At 41.7% G+C, this 22791-nt stretch overlaps 1 protein-coding gene across 1 annotated transcript in view; it reads left to right on the top strand.

Annotated features, from left to right (window-relative positions):
- The window catches only part of LOC126209919 (uncharacterized), an 80171-nt gene that overhangs the window by 47303 nt on the left and 10077 nt on the right, over positions 1-22791 (top strand). The window contains exons 3-4 of the mRNA XM_049939038.1: positions 10528-12447; positions 16295-16381. Coding sequence (XP_049794995.1) covers positions 10528-12447; positions 16295-16381 — 2007 coding nt within the window. The remainder of the gene's footprint in view (positions 1-10527; positions 12448-16294; positions 16382-22791) is intronic.

The raw sequence follows: 22791 nt of genomic DNA, 5'->3' as shown, positions 1-22791 counted from the left end.
TTTCGTACACCACTGTTCACTATTTGTGTGATTTTATGTCTGTATTGTGTTTTGTAGTGTTGACAACATTGCCACTACTTTGTCTTCGACCTAGGTTCAAAATGGTTCAAATGGCTCTTAGCACTATGAGACTTAACTGCTGAGGTCATCAGTCCCCGAGAACTTAGAACTACTTAAACCTAACTAACCTGACATCACACACATCCATGCCCGAGGCAGGATTCGAACCTGCGACCGTAGCGGTCGTGCGGTTCCAGACTGTAGCGCCTAGAACCGCTCGGCCACTCCGGCTGGCCTTTGACCTAGGCTTTAGTCTTTTTCTCTGTAGTTAATTATTTGTGTGTTATCTTATTTAATTGTGTTGTTGTGTATTTATATACTGTGTAAGAGTAATGAAGGAATAGTAATGGAGTTTTTGTGGTCAATACGTGTGGGAAGAAGTAACAAAAATGAGTGCATAGTTGTGTGATGGAGAGTTGGAGGAACAGGTGGGGAGCAAGAAATGAATTGAAACTGGGAGTGATTGGAGAGGGGGACTGAAAAGACCTTTTTCTTTCAAATGTGATTTCTTCAATTATTTTATACAGTTCTGGTTTCCAATATTTATTTCGTCATTCAGCAACTCCATTACACTACTATAGCTTACATCCATTCATCATTGCTTCCCCTTCCCCACGTAATCACCACAAAAGAACTTCATCACTATTCCTTCCTTACTCTTACACTGTACATAAATACACAACATATTTTAATAGAATAGCATACATACACTGAAGAGCCAAAGAAACTAGTACACCTGCCTGATAACGTGTAGGGCCCCGCGAGCACGCAGAAGTGTCGCAACAAGACCTGGCAGAGACTCGACTAATGTCTGAAGTAGTGCTGCACGTAACTGACACCATGATTCCTACAGGGCTTTCCATAAATCCGTAAGAGTACGACGGGGTGGAGATCTCTTCTGTACAGCATGTTGGAAGGCATCCCAGATATGTTCAATAATGTTCATGTCTAGGGAGTTTGGTGGCCAGAAGAGTGTTCCTGGGGCCCCTCTGTAGTAGCTCTGGACATGTGGGGTGTCACATTGTCGTGCTGGAATTACCCAAGTCCGTCGGAATGCTCAATGGATATGAATGGATGCAGGTGATCAGACATGTCACCTGTCAGAGTCGTATCTAGACATATCAGGGGTCCCATATCACTCCAACTGCACACGCCCCTCACCATTACAGAGCTCCACCAGCTTGAATAGTTCCCTGCTGACACGCAGGGTCCATGGTTTCATCAGGTTGTCTTCATTTCCGTACCGAGCGAGGTGGGGCTATGGTTAGCGCACTGGACTCGCGTTCGGGAGGACGACGGTTCAATCCCGCGTCCAGCCATCCTGATTTACGTTTTCCGTGATTTCCCTAAATCGCTCCAGGCAAATGCCGGGATGGTTCCTTCGAAAGGGCACGGCCGATTTCCTTCCCCATCCTTACCTAATCCGACGAGGCATATAGGCAGTCATTTTTCCCTCGTTCTGTTTGGGAGTGGAACAGGGAGAGAAGATGCTAGTTGTGGTACGAGGTACGCTCCGCCACGCACCGTTTGGTGGATTGCGGAGTATGTATGTAGATGTAGGTGTAGACTTCATAGAGACGTAGACGTGTTGTTCTATCTGGTTTTTAGGCAAATATTAGTCAGTTTGTGTTTATTATTTTTCTCTTGACTGCTTGGATGACAGTAGATCACCGATATTACTTGTTTACATAGTATCAACTGGAAGTAGGTGATGTGTGGAAACTTCATTTATATTTTCATTATTATCTTAGGTCTCTTTGTGATTATATTTTTCCCGTGCAATTTTGTTTGGTTTGTGTTCAGATTACTATGTTTTATTTTTTACGTAATAATTTTGTTATGGTTTAAGGGTTGTGATGTTTTCTTGGTGTTATGTCTTTGTAGTACGGTGTTTATGCTGTTACTATGGGTGTGTGTTACTTAGAATCTACAGTTTGTTTGTTTCACGCGTTTTCCTGTTTTATAACAAGAATAAAGTTACCAGTATATTTTTTCGTGCTCGGTAATTTAGAGGGTTACTATTTCCACACATTACTTACTTCTTGTAATAACTATGGAAATACGTAATATTGCTAATCCACTGACATCCAAGCTGTCAAGGGGAAAAGTAACGCGCAAAATTTGACTAATCTATATCTAAAAATTACATATGACAGTACACATACAACAACGTCCAAGTAACGTATAAATAAAAATTCTAACAAAGACAGCAGATGGCAATATTGATATTACTTGAATCTATTATACTATTGCTATCATAGTTACTGTTTACAATATCAAGACTACCACCTATTAATGTATTTACAGAACATGTGTCTATAGCAATAAGCCAAATGAGCTCACTGTGATTTACATCATACAATTCATATAAAGAGCAGTGTAGCTGGTATGTCATTATCGTAATAACTCAGGTGGTTGTCTGATTCAACAGGTGAACACTCGACCTAACACAATTTGAGGACTTCGGGAAGAACTAGGTTGGACAGTGTTACTGCATCCATCCTAGAGCCGTGAACTAGCTCCCTCAGCCTTCCACTTTTGTGGGCCATTAATGGATGCCATTCGCGGAAGACATTTTGAGGATGACAGAGAGGTGATCCGGACAGTGAAGAAACGGCTTCGTGATCAGAACAAGGAGTGGAGACGACGTGGTATACACGCCCTTGTGTCGTGCTAGAGTAAAGTCATAGAATGGGAAAGAAATCACCTGTGAAAATAGGGAGTGTAGAAGAAATCATTTTTTTGTGTGTACGTTTCATTGTGTTCAATTAATGACTGTTGAAGAAAAAAATCTGGTGCATTACTTTCTGGGCGAACCCCGTATAACCTCAGTTGTGTCCATTCGCTGTTATTCTCAAATATAGCACTCAGTTCGTAAGCGAAAGTTGCTATATTCTTAAATTACTGAATGTTCCAAAGGCCAGTTCGTCGAAAGAAACATGATAAAGTGGAAAATATACAGGGTGTTTCAAAAATGACCGGTATATTTGAAACGGCAATACAAACTAAACGAGCAGCGATAGAAATACACCGTTCGTTGCAATATGCTTGGGACAACAGTACATTTTCAGGCAGACAAACTTTCGAAATTACAGTTGTTGCAATTGTCAACAACAGATGGCGCTGCGGTCTGGGAAACTCTATAGTGCGATATTTTCCACATATCCACCATGCGTAGCAATAATATGGCGTAGTCTCTGAATGAAATTACCCGAAACCTTTGACAACGTGTCTGGCGGAATGGCTTCACATGCAGATGAGATGTACTGCTTCAGCTGTTCAATTGTTTCTGGATTCTGGCGGTACACCTGGTCTTTCAAGTGTCCCCACAGAAAGAAGTCACAGGGGTTCATGTCTGGCGAATAGGGAGGCCAATCCACACCGCCTCCTGTATGTTTCGGATAGCCCAAAGCAATCACACGATCATCGAAATATTCATTCAGGAAATTAAAGACGTCGGCCGTGCGATGTGGCCGGGCACCATCTTGCATAAACCACGAGGTGTTCGCAGTGTCGTCTAAGGCAGTTTGTACCGCCACAAATGCACGAAGAATGTCCAGATAGCGTGATGCAGTAATCGTTTCGGATCTGAAAAATGGGCCAATGATTCCTTTGGAAGAAATGGCGGCCCAGATCAGTACTTTTTGAGGATGCAGGGACGATGGGACTGCAACGTGGGGCTTTTCGGTTCCCAATATGCGTCAGTTCTGTTTATTGACGAAGCCGTCCAGGTAAAAATACGCTTCGTCAGTAAACCAAATGCTGCCCACATGCATATCGCCGTCATCAATTCTGTGCACTATATCGTTAGCGAATGTCTCTCGTGCAGCAATGGTAGCGGCGGTGAGGGGTTGCCGTGTTTGAATTTTGTATGGATAGAGGTGTAAACTCTGGCGCATGAGACGATACGTGGACGTTGGCGTCATTTGGACCGCAGCTGCAACACGGCGAACGGAAACCCGAGGCCGCTGTTGGATCACCTGCTGCACTAGCTGCGCGTTGCCCTCTGTGGTTGCCGTACGCGGTCGCCCTACCTTTCCAGCACGTTCATACGTCACGTTCCCAGTCCGTTGAAATTTTGCAAACAGATCCTTTATTGTATCGCTTTTCGGTCCTTTGGTTACATTAAACCTCCGTTGAAAACTTCGTCTTGTTGCAACAACACTGTGTTCTAGGCGGTGGAATTCCAACACCAGAAAAATCCTCTGTTCTAAGGAATAAACCATGTTGTCCACAGCACACTTGCACGTTGTGAACAGCACACGCTTACAGCAGAAAGACGACGTACAGAATGGCGCACCCACAGACTGCGTTGTCGTCTATATCTTTCACATCACTTGCAGCGCCATCTGTTGTTGAAAATTGTAACTACTGTAATTTCGAAAGTTTGTCCGCCTGAAAATGTACTGTTGTCCCAAGCATATTGCAACAAACGGTGTATTTCTATCGCTGCTCGTTTAGTTTTTATTGCCGTTTCAAATATACCGGTCATTTTTGAAACACTCTGTAGCTTGTCTCATTTGACAAAATCGGGACAATAGAAATGTAACAACTGAATATAGTATACTATTATTATTATTATTATTCCCGTTCACGTGCTACTTAATTTTTACTTTTACTCTTTATTTATCGCCAATTCCGCTCAGTTTTTCACAATGAGTTCTTTTCCTATCTTCACGCCAAGCGATTCAACTCTTCTTGGGTTTTGCTTCCTCTAGAACTGCCCACTCATGCAAATCCTGCCTCAGAATCCTGTATTTCCTTGGATTATATCTGTTTCTTACGAGTCTCGCGCTACTACTGTGATCCATTTTATTGATCCTATTTTATCTTTGCTGCAAGTTTAGCAGAATCCCACATCCTGTCTAGTTCAGTTTTGTATTCATTCAGTGCCTCTCTTTCTGTTTAAAATGCGTGTTTCATACTCATTAAACATGCTCTGATCTGATCTCTTAGTTATCAATATTTTAAGACGCATCTTTTATAGTAAATGTTTTCTGTAAGTCTAAAGCCTGTTTCAGTTTTGTGGCAATGAATTTAATAAACAATATTTTTTAGGTTGGTCTTTTGAGAGGTTTCGCCAAAATGTAGAGAAACTTTGAAGACCAAATATGTACTTTTCCGTTTCTAATGAGATATGAACACTTACTCCTTTTGTAGTTTCCTTAAGAATATCTGCTTGTTTTTGTGCTGTTTCAGTGCTCCAGCACAGAATCACCAGTTTGTATGCAACCGCTCAGCAGGCGAACGTGATATTAGTTCTTCACTATTTGATTGATTGGTCTATTTTAATCTCTGATTTGTTGAAGTATTCCATTATTTTTCTGTGAGGCAGTGTGAAAGTAATGGAGACATTCCTTGTCACATTCCTAATTTAATTTCAATGTTTGTCTTATATTTTCCCTAAATTTTATTTGTATTTTGCGCCATTTAGCGTTTCTCTAATAGATGAACTGATCTTGAGGCGCGAGCTTTGCTTCTTCAGAATTTGAAAAGGATACTTATAACTCATAATCTCATTTCTAATTTAGAAACGTGAAAATTTTTTGCCAATTATATTATTTTTTGTTTCTGAGTAGTAGTTTCAGAAGAACATATTTGGGGAGTAGGCTTTTGTCCCAAAACATGCTTGATATTTACCACATTTTTATTAAATTACTGTTGTTTTGGTCCACATGGCAATTATGTTAAGTAGTATGCGTATCAGAGCAGTTTTAAAGTTTATTATTATTAAATACTGTACGTTGAAAGAATCATTGTACTTAGTACTGACACAGTGTAATATTTTTTGTAGACTTCAGTGAGTCACATAATACTACTACCTCATGCATGTAAATCACATCAGCAAGGTTCTGCTTGCACAGGTTGACATAAAGGCAGCGCTGTTAGAGCCATATAAAAATTCTCTAAATTACTAAAGTAGAAGTGGAATGGAATGGTACAGACAAGCATGTCAGACTATTGGATTTGTTTGATATTGAGAACATGAATCTGATATCATATTTCACATAGGAAACGTGTGTGGAAGGAAACTCAAGTTTTAATTTATTCATGTTAGTTAAGACTAAGTATCGTGCGGGAAAGTGTGTGAACTGAGTCACCGCCCGATGGTGGCCGAGCGGTTCTAGGCGCTTCAGTCTGGAACCGCGCGATCGCTACGGTCGCAGGTTCGAATCCTGCCTCGGGCATGGATGTGTGTGATGTCCTTAGTTAGGTTTAAGTAGTTCTAAGTTCTAAGGGACTGATAACCTCAGATGTTAAGTCCCATAGTGCTCAGAGCCATTTGAACCATTTTTGAACTGAGTCGTTTTGAACTCGTACTTCCAAGCAGAAAATTCAGTTTGTTCAATAATCTGTTTCTAAACTGTGTCTCATGCCGCATATGGCAGTGCTCTTGGGTCATAAGATTGCTGAAATTAGCCTATGATAGCTCTCCGCCACAAACCCTATTATTTCACTGAAAACAAATGGTAGTTCTTGCTGCTAATAGATCTCATCCAGCTTAAGCTTAATGTCCTTAAACGAAACTAAAAGCGAAAACTGAATCGTATGAAAATAACTAACAGAACAGAGACATCATTGGTCTGAAAAAAAGAAATATCAACCCTTTTCATGTTGTAACCAGCAATATACGAATCGCCTGTGTATATGTGGTGTGTGTTCTTTCCGACATGTCCAAAAGAGAAAACACCATTTTTGACCCAGCGGCCACAATTGAGACGCAAAGGAATTACAGACATTGGTAGCGGGTGGGCATTGATTTAAATCAGTGGGGAAGGTTGACAATTTGTGCATGACCGGAATTCGAATCAGGGTCTCCTGCTTACTAAGTAGACGGTCTGACAACTAAGCCATCTCGACACAGTCGTCATCCCAGCACACATCCCGCCAGACCCAAAGTCTCAACTTATCCATACACTACTAACGTAGCTCCCATTGCCCATTTCCTCATCATTCGTGGCATTTCGCCGATTCCCGTAAGAGTTCGAGCTTGGTGTACATCCACACTGAAGAGATCATTGGCCATCCTCACCTTAATTTTGTATACATATACATCTTCCTCACCTTAATTTTATACATCCCCCCCAAGAACCAAGGACCTTGCCATCAGTGCCTCAGCGATATAGGTAGCCACACTGTGAGTGCAACCACAGTGGAGGGGTATCTGTTAAGAGGCCAGACAAACGTGTGGTTCCTGAAGAGGGGCAGCGGCCTTTTCAGTAGTTGCAGGGACAACTGTCTGGATGATTGACTGATCTGACCTTGTAACATTAACCAAAACAGCCTTGCTGTGCTGGTACTGCGAACGGCTGAAAGCAAGGGGAAACTACAGCCGTAATGTTTCACGATGGCATGCAGCATTCTGGAGGTAAAATAGTCCCACATTCGGATCTCCGGGCGGAGACTAATCAGAAGGACGTCGTTATCAGGAGAAAGAAAACCGGCGTTCCACGTATCGGAGCGTGGAATGTCAGATCCCTTAATCGGGCTGGTAGGTTAGAAAATTTAAAAAGGGAAATGGTCAGGTTAAAGTTAGATATAGTGGGAATTAGTGAAGTTATGTGGCAGGAGAAACAACACTTCTGGTCAGGTGAATACACGGTTATAAATACAAAATCAAACACTGGTAATGCAGGAGTAGGTTTAATAATGAATAAAAAAAAAGGAACGCAGGTAAGCTACTACGAACAGCATAGTGAACGCGTTACTGTAGCCAAGATACACATGAAGCCCACGCGAACCACAGTAGTACAAGTTTATATGCCAAGTAACTCCGCAGATGACGAAGAGATTAATGAAATGTATGATGAGATAAAAGAAATTATTCAGATAGTAAAGGGAAGCGAAAATTTAATAGTCATGGGAGAATGGAATTCGATAGTAGGAAAAGGAAGAGAAGGAAAAGTGGTAGGAATGAAAGAGGACACCGCCTGGTAGAATTTTGCACAGAGCATTACTTAACTGGCTTAAGAATCATGAAAGAAGGTTATATACGTGGAAGAGGCCTGGAGACACTGGAAGGTTTCACGTAGATTACATAATGGTAAGGCAGAGATTTAGGAATCAGGTTTCAAATTGTAAGACATTTCCAAGGGCAGATGTGGAATCCGACCACAATTTATTGGTTATGAACTGCAGATTAAAACTGAAGAGGTGTCAGTTTAAGGAGATAAGACCTGGATAAACTGAAACGACCAGAGGATGTATAGAGTTTCAGAGAGAGTATTATGGAACAATTGACAAAAACAGGGGAAAGGAATACAGTAGAAGAAGAATGGGTAGCCTTCAGAGATTAAATAATGAAGGCAGCAGATGATCAAGTAGGTAAAAAAACAAGGGCTAGTGGAAATCCTTGGGTAACAGAAGAGACACTGAATTTAATTGATGAAAGGAGTAAATATAAAAATGCGGCAAAAACAGTACAAAAGTTTCAAAACTGAGATGGACGGGAAGTGCAAATTGGCTAAGCAGGGATGGCTAGAGGATAAATGTAAGGACGTAGAGGCATATATCACTAGAGGTAAGATAGATACTGCCTACAGGAAAATCAAAGAGACCTTTGGAGAAATATCAAGACCTCAGATGGAAAAACAGTTCTAAGCAAAGATGGGAAAGCACAAAGGTAGAAGGAGTATATAGAGGGTTTATACAAGGGCAATATAATGGAAATGGAAGAGTACGTAGATGAAGATGAAATGGGAGATATGATATTGCGTGAAGAGTTTCACAGAACACTGAAAGACCTGAGTCGAAACAAGGCTCCGGTAGTAGCCAACGTTCCATGAGAGCTACTGATAGCCTTGGGAGAGCCAGTCCTGATAAAACTCTATCATCTGGTGAGCAAAATGTATCAGAGAGGCGAAATACCCTCAGACTTCAAGAAGAATATAATAATTCCAATCCCAAAGAAAGCAGGTTTTGACAGGTGTGAAAATTATCCAACTATCAGTTTAATAAATCACGGCCGCAAAATACTAACACGAATTCTTTACAGACGAATGAAAAACTGATAGAACTCGACCTTGGGGAAGATCAGTTTGGATTCCATAGAAATATTGGAACACGTAAGGATACACTGACCCAACGACTTCTCTTAGAAGATAGATTAAGGAAAGCCAAACCTACATTTCTAGCATTTGTAGACTTAAAGCTTTTGACAGTGTTGTCTGGAATATACTCTTTCAGATTCTGAAGGTGGCAGGGGTCAAATACAGGGAGCGAAAGGCTATTTACAATTTGTACAGAAACCAGATGGCAGTTATAAGAGTCTAGGGGCATTAAAGGGAAGCTGTGGTTGAGAAGGGAGTGAGACAGTGTTGTATAGCGTATCCCAGATGTTATTCAATCTATACACTGAGCAAGCAGTAAAGGAAACAAAAGAAAAATTTGGAGTAGGAATTAAAATCCATGGAGAAGAAATAAAAACTTTGAGGTTTGCCGTTGACATTGTAATTCTGTCAAAGACAGCAAAGGTCCTGTCGGAGCAGTTGAACGGAATGGACAGTGTCTAGAAAGGAGGATATAAGATGAACATCAACAAAAGCAAAACGAGGATAATGGAAAGTAGTCAGGTGATGCTGTGGGAATTAGATTAGGAAATGAGACACATAAAGTAGTAGACGAGTTTTGCTATTTGGGGAGCAAAATAACTTATGTTGGTCGAAGTAGAGAGGATATAAAATGTAGACAGGCAATGGCAAGAAAAGCGTTTCTGAAGAAGAGAAATTTGTTAACATTGAGTATAGATTTAACTGTCAAGAAGTCTTTTCTGAAAGTATTTGTATGGAGTGTAGCCCTGCATGAAAGTGAAACATGGACGATAAATAGTTTAGACAAGAAGAAAATAGAAGCTTTCGAAATGTGATGATACAGAAGAATGCTGGAGATTAGATGGGTAGATCAGGTAACTAATGAGGAGGTACTGAATAGAATTGAGGAGATGAGGAATTTGTGGCAAACTTGACTAGAAGAATGGATCGATTTGCTAGGACATGTTCTGAGGCATCAAGGGATAATCGATTTAGTACTGGAGGGCAGCGTGGAGGGTAAAAATCGTAGAGGGAGACCAATACATGAATACACTAAGCAAGCAGATTCAGAAGGATGTAGGTTGCAGTAGGTACATGGAGATGAAAAAGCTTGCACAGGATAGAGTAGAATGGAGAGCTGCATCAAACCAGTCTCTGGAGTGAAGAGTGTGTGTATTGTGTCTGTTCACTTGGACGTAATAGGACTGGGCTGTGGATAAGTTGAGAATTTAGGTCTGGCGGGAGGCATGCAGTTGCACTGACTACTGTGGCCAGATGGCTTACTGATCAGAGCATCTGTGTATTAAGCAGGAAACCCAGGTGCAATGACTGTAAATCCTTTGTGCCGTGATTCAGCTGAGTTGCAAATCATGTACCTTTTCTTTAAAAAAATTTCGAAAACATTTGTATTTAACTAATCTGTTTCAATCATTTACAGGTGATTTTAGACGATGATAAAGAAGACAGTCCTATTATTTTGGATGAGCTGATAGGCCAGATAAAAGATGAACGGCGTCTCGTCATTGTGTCATCGCGGGGAATTAACTGCTTGGATGACAAATACAAATCATCTGACGTTTCCGACGACAGCTGGAATGGTTGCCTGAACATCAAAGTCAGACTGAACGGGGACAGCTACGAATGCCACCTGCGGGACCTGGTGGCAGGAGTCGATGCTCTCAAGTCACTGCTGGACGAAAAGCCGGCGCTCTTGCTGGCTCTGGCACGACTGTCGCAACCTCTGAGGATGGGCCGGGAGCTGGAAACGTTGCCTGCACACTACGTAACAAGGGAGTTGGCGGACCAGAGGCTACTGACGGACGAGTTCTTCTCGTCTCTGGATAGGATTCGCGAGTGTGAAAGTAAACAACAAAAAGTCCAGCTCGAAGCACAGGACACTAGTAGAAACACAGTGATCGTGGTGGGCAGACCCGGAGTGGGCAAGTCGATCATGCTGTCGTATGTGGCGAAGAAAATAAAAGAAAGGGTCCCCGGCTGTTGGCTATTAAGAGTTAATCTTTTGGAGTTTTACACGGTTTTAGAGCACAGTGATAGCGACGAGAAAGCTGTGGAAGGCATCTTAAGGGGGTCAGTCTTTAGGAAGGGCGAGTTTGGCGAAATGGAATACACACTACTTCGCTACAATCTGCTAGAGTCCCCAAGAGTGGTCTGTCTCGTGGATGGCTTCGACGAGGTGTGCCCAGATTACATCAGAAGGTGTCTCGGGGTGTTGCCTCTGCTGTCACCACGCGAGGGCAAGCTCCTGGTGACGACAAGGCCAGAAACTGTCAAGCTCTTGAAGGCTCAGATGCGTGTGAATGCACACCCGCTGGAGCCTTTCAGTAACCTAGAGCTAAAAGAATTCTTCAGACGCCACTCCTCGGCGGGAAACATCCAGCGCTTCCGTAGTCTTAACAAGGGCGTGAGGAATCTTCTAAGAACCCCTCTGTTTGCTGAAATGTTTGCAAATCTACCTCAAGAATTAGGTGAGAAATACGACATTGTGACGCTGTACGAAGCTTTCTTTGGAAATAAATTCAGGAGGCTTTATGAGGAGAAATATGGTGACAACTTTTCCGCTCCTGGGAAGAAGATGGAAGTGAAGGAGGCACAGAAGAAGCATGAGGAACAGTTGATGCTCCTCGCAGCATCGGTTCTGTTGCGCGGTCCAGACATACCGGTAAAGCTGTCATTGAAGAGGGACTACTTCGTGAAGGCCGGAATTGTGTACGAGTTTGTCGATGGGAAGCCAGCGTTTCTGCACAGGACATTCGCCGAACACTTCCTCGCCAAATGGTGTTTCCTCGGGGATGGAAAGCAGAGTCGTGCAGCACTGTACCGCAAGGCCTACGTGCGCAATCGACTCGAGTTCTTTGTGGAGTCCTTCAACCGCAGGGCAGTGAGGGGTCGGCCGCTGCTGGAGGCGGTACTGGACGGCGACGAGGGCAAGGTGCAGGCGCTGATGGCCGAGGGTGCCGACCCCGGACAGACAGACGAGTGCGGGCGCAACGCACTGCATCTGACTGCAGCCACTGGTACGGCAGGGTACGGCAGGGGTTTCTTCATCTCTATGCTGCAGCGACTGTGGGGAGACGCTTGGGAGGCTACGTTGTCTGCTGTGGACGGCCTGCTCGGGTGGACCCCCATGAGGTACGCTGCTGAGGGTGGACGCTGGTTCGCCTTGTACAAGCTGCTGTTGGCTGGCGGTGACCTCAGCCACCTCGGAGACTTCCAGGCTGGACTGCACGACCCTGAAACGTTGCAGGGCATATTCGAACAGTATGGATACTGGATGCTGTACCAGCATGTCATCGAGGGGAAACATCCCGTAAAGGAAAGCATGGAAGAACAAATCGAGGTAAATCAAAATGTACCATGTACCATATGATATGTAGCTGTAACTAACTTGAAACTTTCTGGCAGATGAAAACTGCATGCTAGCCTGGACTGGATCCGGAACTTTTGCATATTGCGAGTTAACGCTTCATTGTCAAGTCACACTTTTGTGACCACCTGTCAAAAACCTGAATAGGCACTTTTTTCAGCGTGGGAGACGGACAGGCAGAGTGTCAGTGAGGTTCTGGAAGGTATTGATAGGGATATGGATCCATGACGACCTCAGTGTCCTGGTCAGCTGCACTAGGTCTCTTGGTTGAGAATCCATGATGCGAAAAGTCTGATAGAGGTGGTACCAAAGACTTTCATTGTGGGGAGTTTGGTAGCTCATTCTGGTGCTCATTGAATCACACAGGTACCCTGCCTGCTGTGTGACACGTTGCATTGTTCTGTTGGTATATGCCCGCATGTCAAGGAAAAACCAACTCCATGCAGAGGTGAACATGGTCCCCTAGGATACATACAGTCTTGTGTTGATCCACTGTGTCTTCCAGAATGACTAGATCACTGAAGGGATGCCACGAAATCATTCCCAGACAATAAGGCTTCCTCCTCTGGCCTTGACATTTCTGATGATTGTTGCAGGATGTCTGCTTTCACACATTTCAATTTGTGCATGACAACAGACATTTGTTAGATGGAGCAAAAAATGTTGTTCATCTGAAAAGGATGAGTGTCCTTACTCAGTGGACGTCAAGTTGCAGTACTGCTTATTCCAGCCTTTGTTGCTGATCCACAGCACTCAGCATGGGTGCACGAACCAGGTGCCTGCTGCTGAAGCCCATATAGAGCAACACCTACTGAACGGTCATTGAGGAGACATTGTTAGTGGCTCCTTGGTTCATTTGGGCGGTTAGTTGCTCAACAGTTGCCTGCCTATTTGCCCATATGCATCTATTGCAACTGACGTTCACCTCTGTGGCTCTGACTCTGAGCACTTAACAGTGGAGGTCATCAGTCCCCTAGAACTCAGAACTACTTAAACCCAGCTAAACTAAGGACATCACACACATCCATACCTGAGGCAAGATTCGAACCTGCGACTGTAGCAGTCGCGCCGTTCCGGACTGAAGCCCCTAGAACCACTTGGCCACCGCGTCCGGCATTCACCTCTGTCACCTCTAGTCCATGATGCACCACATTTGTCTTGGCGGTGGTTTTGGATAGCTCCGTTTTGCCATGCACAGTGTACTTTATCCATTGTGGTAAGCAGTTAGTTTATATATTTAGCCATCTCGGAAATTCATCCACCCATGGCTCGAAACCCAATGATCTTGGGCTTTGGGATAGCAGATAAATCACTCCATATGTGCATTAACACTATCACTGCATCGTTTTCCATGTTCCCCTCTCTTCCCGATATGGTTTACATACCCATAACCTCCATTGCTAGTGCAGCCATCCTGGTCTGCGACTGGTCATAAATAGGTGGAGCTAACATGAATGAGACTGGACCTTGTGTTACAGAATGAGCTATCCAGGCACGACTCACAATCTGCCATCATAGCTTTACTTCCGCCAGTCTCTCGTCTCCTACTGTCCAAACCTAATTGAAGGTCTCTTGCATTCATAGCTTGACTGTTACTCCTAGAGGAAAGTACATTTCTAGCAAATGGCTCACTCAGACTGAATTTTTTTCTCTGTAGTGACGTTGCACTGACGCGAAACACGATTTCTTCCAATAGTATTAGTTCTGCAAGGTGAGTGCAGTTCTCCTGTGACGTTTCAGAAATAGTACTATGAGAACAAGAACCGCCAGTCTCCTATTGGAGTGGTAACGTAACGAGAGGAGGAGGAGGAGGAGATTGACAGACAAAACGAGGAAAGGGGAAGATGGACACCGATATTGGAAGGGGGGGGGAGGAAGGGGCAGGAGATGTGGTGTCCTTAGGTTAGTTAGGTTTAAGTAGTTCTAAGTTCTAGGGGACTGATGACCTTAGAAGTCTATGGGACTCAACTGCTGAGGTCATAAGTCCCCTAGAACTTAGAACTACTTAAACCTAACTAACCTAAGGACAACACACACATCCATGCCCGAGGCAGGATTCGAACCTGCGACCGTAGCGGTTGCGCGGTTCCAGACTGTAGCGCCAGAACCGCTCGGCCACCAACGGCCGGCTGTAAATAAGTGGTGGTGGTGGTTAGTGTTTAACGTCCCGTCGACAACGAGGTCATTAGAGACGGAGTGCAAGCTCGGGTTAGGGAAGGATTGGAAAGAAAGTCGACCGTGCCCTTTCAAAGGAACCATCCCGGCATTTGCCTGAAACGATTTAGGGAAATCACGGAAAACCTAAATCAGGATGGCCGGAGACGGGATTGAACCGTCGTCCTCCCGAATGCGAGTCCAGTGTGCTAACCTCGCTCGGTGTAAATAAGTATTATAGTAGTTGTATTACATCTTTATTACCTTATAAATAAATAAAAAACTTTTTTATTCTAAATTCAGTGCATTAGTATATGTAAAATGACTCTTTCATATAGTGTTCATTAAAAAATGACAATCATTCCACTTGAGACCCGTGGAATGGTACATTAGCTTATTTGTTTTAGTTGTAAATATTTGTCATGTATTGTTGTTTTTCTGACATGTTCCACATCCTGGAGGACCTCCTCGCTACGGATCAATTGGAATGAAGTAAATCTAATCTAATCTAATCTAATGTGTAATGTATAAGTAGGAAACGTTGTTACCAAAAATTGCGAAAAATTTTTGTCCATATTACTTCAAATTTTTACATGATACTCTAATGAGCTTTCGGACAGATATAGGCTATATATAATTTAAATATTCATAGTGTATATATATATACACATATATATATATATATATATATATATATATATATATATATATATATAAAGTGAAAACGTTGTTACCCCAAAATCTCGAAATTTTCTTGACCGATTTATTCTTTTAAACGGCAATGTACAGGTTTTGTCTTAAAACCGACTCCAAGAAACAAAATGGAGTGCTGCGAAAATGTGCGTTTCTGTTTCTTTTTTTCTCGCGGACAGTTTCAACTCCGATAGGGGGCAGGTAAAACACTAGACAAACTGTTTTCTCCCATGTTTACTTTTTCTCCTTATATTTATTTTCAAACAAAAATTCTAGTCATAACAGTGTGATGTTTTGTTTTATTCCTCGCCATCGTTTTTACAGAATACAGGAAAGCTGTATTTAGGGCTTATGATTAGAATACTACTACGGAATTTGAATCGTCCGAAAGTTAGTAATCCTATCCATTCACAGATTAAAGCATTGCGAAATGCCGTCACTGAAGGTGCATGCTTCTCATATACATTAGCTGGAGAGGTGTTCGCATACCCCTAGTACGCCGATGGTCTCAGCCGATTTACCCGTTCACTTTAAGCAACTTCAGTATGCAGTCAAGGTTTCGTTTGCAATAACAATAAACAAGGCTCAACGTCAGAGAGGGATAAGTGGACAGAGGGGGGGGGGGGGGGGAGTGAGTGTAGAGAAGGTGGAAATGGACAGAGAGAGGGGGAAAGGAGGAGGAGGAGATGGTAGAAATGAAAGAGTGTCAGAGAGGAGAGTGGGGGGAGGAAGTTAGGATGTATATCCAATTCCCAAGCATCTTTAGCACTTGCGGCGCTTTAACGGGTTAGCTAGTTCCATACAATTTCAAGGGTGTTTTACGACGAGATTGGACTCAAAATACATTTCCATAGATGTAAAATATGTAGGCGTGTAAAGTAGCTGATTTGTTTCTCTGTGAACTACTGCTAAATGTTATTTTTATTACCATCAAGACAGTAAAAAAGCATTGACATAGTCTCATGGTTTGCAGTTTGCTGTATCCTTGATCTCTGCAAAGGTGCGAAGAAAATGTCTCAATCTCATCTGCCACAAGGCCAGGAAGAAAGGGCATATGACGGTAAGTACGACGGTTGTTTACAATAAATGTTTTTTATCTATGATCGAGGTGTCACACTATGATATGTGGAGCTTTTTTATGACTGACACAGTCTGACCATTTGTGTAAAAGTTGTATTCTGATTGTGATTTTGCACAGCAATTTTTCATTGGTCCACGCATATTAAAAATTTACAATATTTTGAGTAGAATTTTAATATTAAACGTATTTGCACGAAACTGTTCTAGTGTTACCGAGGGGATAAATTTTAGTTTATTAAGTTCACCTTCAACAGTTTGACAGTAAATAGAATGTCGTGTGACTAGACCTCCCGTCGGGTAGACCGTTCGCCAGGTGCAAGTCTTTCGATTTGACGCCACTTCGGCGACTTGCGCGTCGATGGGGATGAAATGATGATGATTAGGACAACACAACACCCAGTCCTTGAGAGGAGAAAATCTCCGACCCAGCCGGGAATCGAACCCGGGCCCTTGGGATTTACATTCTGTCGCGCTGACCACTCAGCTACCGGGGTCGGAAAGTTTTACAGTAAAACATTAACAACAAAATATTCTGTGTTCGCTTATACTACCGAAGATAATGATAACTTTAAAAGACTAAACCGAAACGTTTCAACATATATATGACGTTTACTATCTGGGAAGGGTGGATTTCTAAAAGTAGCACATGAAAGATAGCACTAAAATCAGCATTGAAAGCATACATGAAGTGTTTTGTGTTTTATGCCCTGCGCGACGTCATAAAGACCAACTATACCTATAGCAAAACCAAGACGGACATCTGTCGATCACTTATACTGCAGTTTTAACACATACGATACGAAGGATACTCGAGAGGAAAATAGCAAATTATTTGGTGTAATGAGGGGCCATGTCACTAAGGGATGGCGCACTGTCAAGAATTAATTAAAGAACCTAACATTATAGTAAAGCTAAATGTTAGAAACATTAAGTAGCTTGATAATGTAATTACATTCACGTATACAGAATCATGAATATTGCGGTAAAATAATTGTAAGAAGGAGGAAAATGAGGATAGCTGATTTTATAATAATGTCGACAAGAATGTAAGATTTTTGAGAATTAAGAATTGGAGAGACAATCTGAATGAGAGACAAGTCTGTCTCAACATTGTCGCGTCAACTTCAAACTACGTAAAGCTATGTAAAGCTTATAATTACGTCATAATAATAATATAAAGATAACAGTAATAGTAATACCAAAATGTATATATATATATATATATATATATATATATATATATATATATATATATATATTCATTTATGAAATTTGTCATTAACAATCGGAACGAATTCAAAAGTAATAGCAGTGTACATGGCTTCAACACTAAGAGAAAGGATGATCTTCACTACTCAAGGTTAAATCTAACTTTGGCTCAGAATGGGGTAAATTATGCTGCCACAGAAGTCTTTGGTCACTTAACTAATGGGATCAAAAGTCTGACAGATAGCTATATAGCATTTAAAAGTAAATTAAAAGAATTTCTTAATGGCAACTCCTTCTACTCATTAGATGAATTTTTGGGTATAGTAAGTGGGTAATTTCCCCAACACACACGAAAAGAACAAAAAATAAATAAAAAAAGAAAAATATTAAGCGTCATGTAATATTTTGTGTAATGTAATATCTTGTATAGACACCTTTTATTACCCTAACACGTTCCACATCATTACGAAGTGCCGTATTCATTATCTATGGAACAAGTACTAATCTAATCTAATCTAATCTAAAAACAGCACATGTGCTTGCCGAGAAGTGGCGTGAACAAAGAAGCAGTGGTTGCAAGACAATATAGAAGCTAATCACAGTATTTATATTCATTTCACTTCAAACGAGAAATAGAGTAATGGCCTTTCTACAGTACTAAAAGCCGTACATATTTTCTCCATCCACCCAATGCCCTACCCCATCCAAACGGGGCAACACGTGCAACAAGTGTCTGTGTCCCACGAAAGAATCTACCTGTCTAAACGTTATTTCATGTCAAATCGTCTAATTTCGGAACATTTTCCTGCTCGCTCACGGATTTCATCGAAATGTTATGCAAATATTCGCATATGTCTCCAATAAACACTGATGTTCGTCAGAGCAATACTGACCGAGATATATAGTCACTTGTTCGACACCATGCGTGACTTTGGGCAGAGCGAGCGTGAATTTCTAGCGAGTTTGAACTCTTATATCTCGGGCAATATTTTGTTGAAAGATATGAAATTAGGGCAACTTGTACAACCAAAAGCTTTCTCTTAAGAATAATAATGAAAAGAATTTTATGAGTCATTTTCAGTCAGAAAAATTTTAGAAAAATCCCACAAAAAATCGACGTCCGAAAAAATTTCAAAGTTTGGCTTCTTATATCTCCGGACCTAAAGGTGTAACGAACGTGAACATTGGCGAGTAGTAACCCAATAACACAAGGATCTCAAATATAAAGTTTCATTTACGTACCATTTTCAGACACTGAATAAATCAAGTGCTAGTTGAAGATTTTGTAAAGAGGTTAAAAAGGCGCTCTTCTCTATCTCATTTTGCAAAAAGCTGTTTTCTATAAAACTCTCCAAACTGGACTCACTAGAAAGACCATTATTTTACCCGCCTAAAAAATTATATTTGATTATCCAACGCGAGCTAACAATACTACGTAATTTGAATCAAAGTTGGCGTGAAAATTGCGGCATGAAAAAAATGTGTGGTGTCACCGCCAGACACCACACTTGCTAGGTGGTAGCCTTTAAATCGGCCGCGGTCCGTTAGTAGACGTCGGACCCGCGTGTCGCCACTATCAGTGATTGCAGAGCGAGCGCCGCCACACGGCAGGTCTAGAGAGACTTCCTAGCACTCGCCCCAGTTGTACAGCCGACTTTGCTAGCGATGGTTCACTGACAAATTACGCTCTCATTTGCCGAGACGATAGCATAGCCTTCAGCTACGTCATTTGCTACGACCTAGCAAGGCGCCATTACCAGTTACTATTGAGGCTGTAAAACATTGTACCGTCAAGAGCGATGTTCACCAATTATGGATTAAAGTTAAGTATTCCAGCAGCTACGTATTATTTTTGCTAGTCTCATATCCCTGACCTGTTCCAGACCTCACGCCAGCCTGCGTGAGCTTAAACGCTTGCCTTTCGGCTTCCTCCTAGTGGACTGGCTGTCTTGCCAGTCCACAACAAAATGTACATTTTAGATTTCTATATCTTGTTAAGTAAACGCATGCTGAACATGGAACTTAATACGCAATAGCTCGGTGGCACAAGGATGTGGAATACAATATTTAATTAAACTATTATTTTCCAGTAATTTGCAAATTCATGGAAAAAGATGACGATATTTGTGAGGAGGTAAAAATAGTTTGTTCGACATTTCTTTTATCAACACTGTTTTCTACTATTCTTCAGAACCAGTTTCATTCGAAACAACGTATTTTAAGCCCCCCAGAACACTTCGTCAAATTTAAAACGTAGGCTAACAATGCTATTACAAACTGAGGCAAACTACTCGGAAAAATAGCGCTGTGAATAAAGTTTTAACTTTGCCTTCTTACATCTCCTTGATTAAAGGCATGATAATCATGAAACTTTGGACACAACAACTTAGTAACATAAGGATTTCTAGTATAAAATATCATTCATGTACTGATTTCTTGAGCCCTAAAAAATCAGTTCAGACTTGATTTTCGTAAAAATTACAAAAATTACGAGATTAAATCACATTCAATTTGCTTTTAGTAAATCTCTTTTGCATAACTGATTTCAAACTAACCTCAGTCGGAAAGAGCATGTTTCCAAGCATTTAGAAAATAGTGGTCGATTTTCCAACGTCCTCTAGCAACACCTGAAAATGACAGACAAATCTGAGGGAATGTTCCAGGTAACAGACAATATTGCAGCAAACTATTGTCTGTGTTTCACTGCACGTTGTTTTTATTTTGAAATTGACACGTAATATCTCTTTCTACTGCGTTGATCCATGGTGACATTGTAACTACTGGTTCAAGAACAGGAACCGGCAAACCCCATCGCCGTAGGGGTCACACATGGTAACCGTTCAATATCTGGCAGAGGTAGGTTTCTTTATTCAGGCTCCCAAACCTTTGATTTGGTTTCTTAATTTAGGTTCTAAAGCCTTGTAGTATCCGTCTGCTAAAAAGCCAGTTGCTAAGTACCTTTATCTCCAGTTCACAAATCTGTAGGAGCGTCTCACATATGTGGCAAGCAAAAAGTAATACCAATTTTGATTTTAAAATTCTCAACAATGCACTTTACCAAACACGTTTCGGCACCTCTGCGCCGTCATCGATGGGTACTTTTACTCAGTTCTAAAAAATTCAAACATGTTTTAAGTAATAATTAATGTAACGAAAATTATGCATAACAACAGTTAATGTCTGACGTGATTATTGCCTTATTTTGTGACTGTTAGTTTCTGTAGGACATTCCCTACTTAGCTTTCTATCTGCAAGGAAATGATGATGTCATTGTAAGTTTGAGAGGGAAGTTAAGAAGTTACTATATCTACAAATGTAAATTTGTTGATCAAAAAAATTTTCGCGACTATATTTACTTAGAGTTACTTTCATAGTGTCCGTCGTCATATACAATCATCTGTTGTGGAGCTACACAAGACATTATCCGTTCCATTCACTTGATCTTCCTAGTTCTTTGACGTCGTTTCTTCTCTCTGAACTTTAATTCCATTTTCAAATTTCTCCTTGGTTTCCTTTTATCCATGCTCTGTGTACAGAAAGAAAAACATGTGAAATACAACCCTGTATAATCCCTTCTGAACTACTGTTTCATATTCTTCATGTAGAACTGCAGTCTGGTTTGGGCACACGCTTAGGCACAAGCGGCGTCCATCAGACTGCTTAAACACGAGGGTAATGAGTCCACAATCTTTTGAAAGAGTCCATTTGGGATGTCTCGTGTAGCTTATTCTACCTCTCCTCCGACTCATTTCGTGCATCCAGTTTTGGACAATATACTTTTTTTTGTCAAATACCACAAAAGCGTGAGACCAGAGCTTCTGTTATATTTTTCTTACATTCTCGTATTAGCAGCTAATGTCTTTGAAGCAGCTCGTCCAATCAAGTATGAAGACGTGGTGCACAGTCTAGCATGAAAGCTAGTTTATTGACATTTCGCCAATCACGTATCATGTACCGAACATATTTATTTAATACTAGAAATTAATAGTCGGCATTAGTGGGGTCATGCAGCAGACTGGTCAGTTTCCCCTCGGGCTGTCATACCATGCCATGCTGTCACTGATCGTTGGCTCTGTGCTTTCCCTACAGTCACGTTACAAGATTTTATTCAGAACACAAATGTCGCTTGCACCTACGTATGAAACTACCGGCGTGGAAATTATCTCCACCAGTTAATATAACATTTTCCAGGAAACGTTTCCAATTCTTGTCGCAATTCAACATTTACTCCCAAATTCTGTTCCGCAATGAGTATTTTTATGTGCAACTTCCTGTACATCAAGGCTTCCTCACAGGTAAAACTTTTGATCCGTGAGGACTGCAGGTACAGTGTGTCTATTTTGCTAGTTTCGTGATTGACCTTTACCTATTTATGGCGGCCAAATAGCCAAATATTAGCATCTTCCGAACGAGTCCCTTGTTTTCCTCAGACTGCGATATCGAGGGAGGGTGAGTTCTCCACACTTCATTAATCTATTAAATCAAACTTCTCTGTTTGTATGAGATCTCTTATTGGTGCTGAACGTCTTTACATATAAATAACGAAATTAATGCTTCATTGGTGCTCGGGCTTCGCGTCGGTTAATATGGATGCTGCACAGTATTTCAACGAGACAGCTGCTCGTCATCGTCAGGCGATTACTGACGCGTTGCTGCAGTGGCTCGCCAATATACACTATGTGATCAAAAGTATTCGGACACATGGCTGAACATGACTTACAAGTTCGTGGCGACCTCTATCGGTAATGCAGGAATTCAATATGGTGCTGGCTCACCCTTAGCCTTGATGACAGCTTCCACTCTCGCAGGCAGACGTTCAATCAGGTGCTGGAAGGTTTATTGGAGAATGGCAGCCCATTCTTCACTGAGTGCTGCACTAAGGAGAGGTATCGATGTCGTTCGGTGAGACCCGGCACGAAGTCGGCGTTCCAAATCAACCCAACGGCGTTCTGTAGGATTCAGGTCAGGACTATGTGCTGGCCAGTCCATTACAGCGATGTTATTGTCGTGTAACCACTCCGGCACAGGCCGTACATTATGAACAGACGCTCGATCTTGTTGAAAGATGCAATCGCCATCAACAGTGGGAAGCAAGAAGGTTCAAAAATGGCTCTGAGCACTATGGGACTCAACTGCTGTGGTCATAAGTCCCCTAGAACTTAGAACTACTTAAACCTAACT

This window comes from Schistocerca nitens, chromosome 10, assembly GCF_023898315.1.
Source record: "Schistocerca nitens isolate TAMUIC-IGC-003100 chromosome 10, iqSchNite1.1, whole genome shotgun sequence".
Classification (NCBI taxonomy): domain Eukaryota; kingdom Metazoa; phylum Arthropoda; class Insecta; order Orthoptera; family Acrididae; genus Schistocerca; species Schistocerca nitens.
This window is presented reverse-complemented; position numbering and strand designations above follow the sequence as displayed.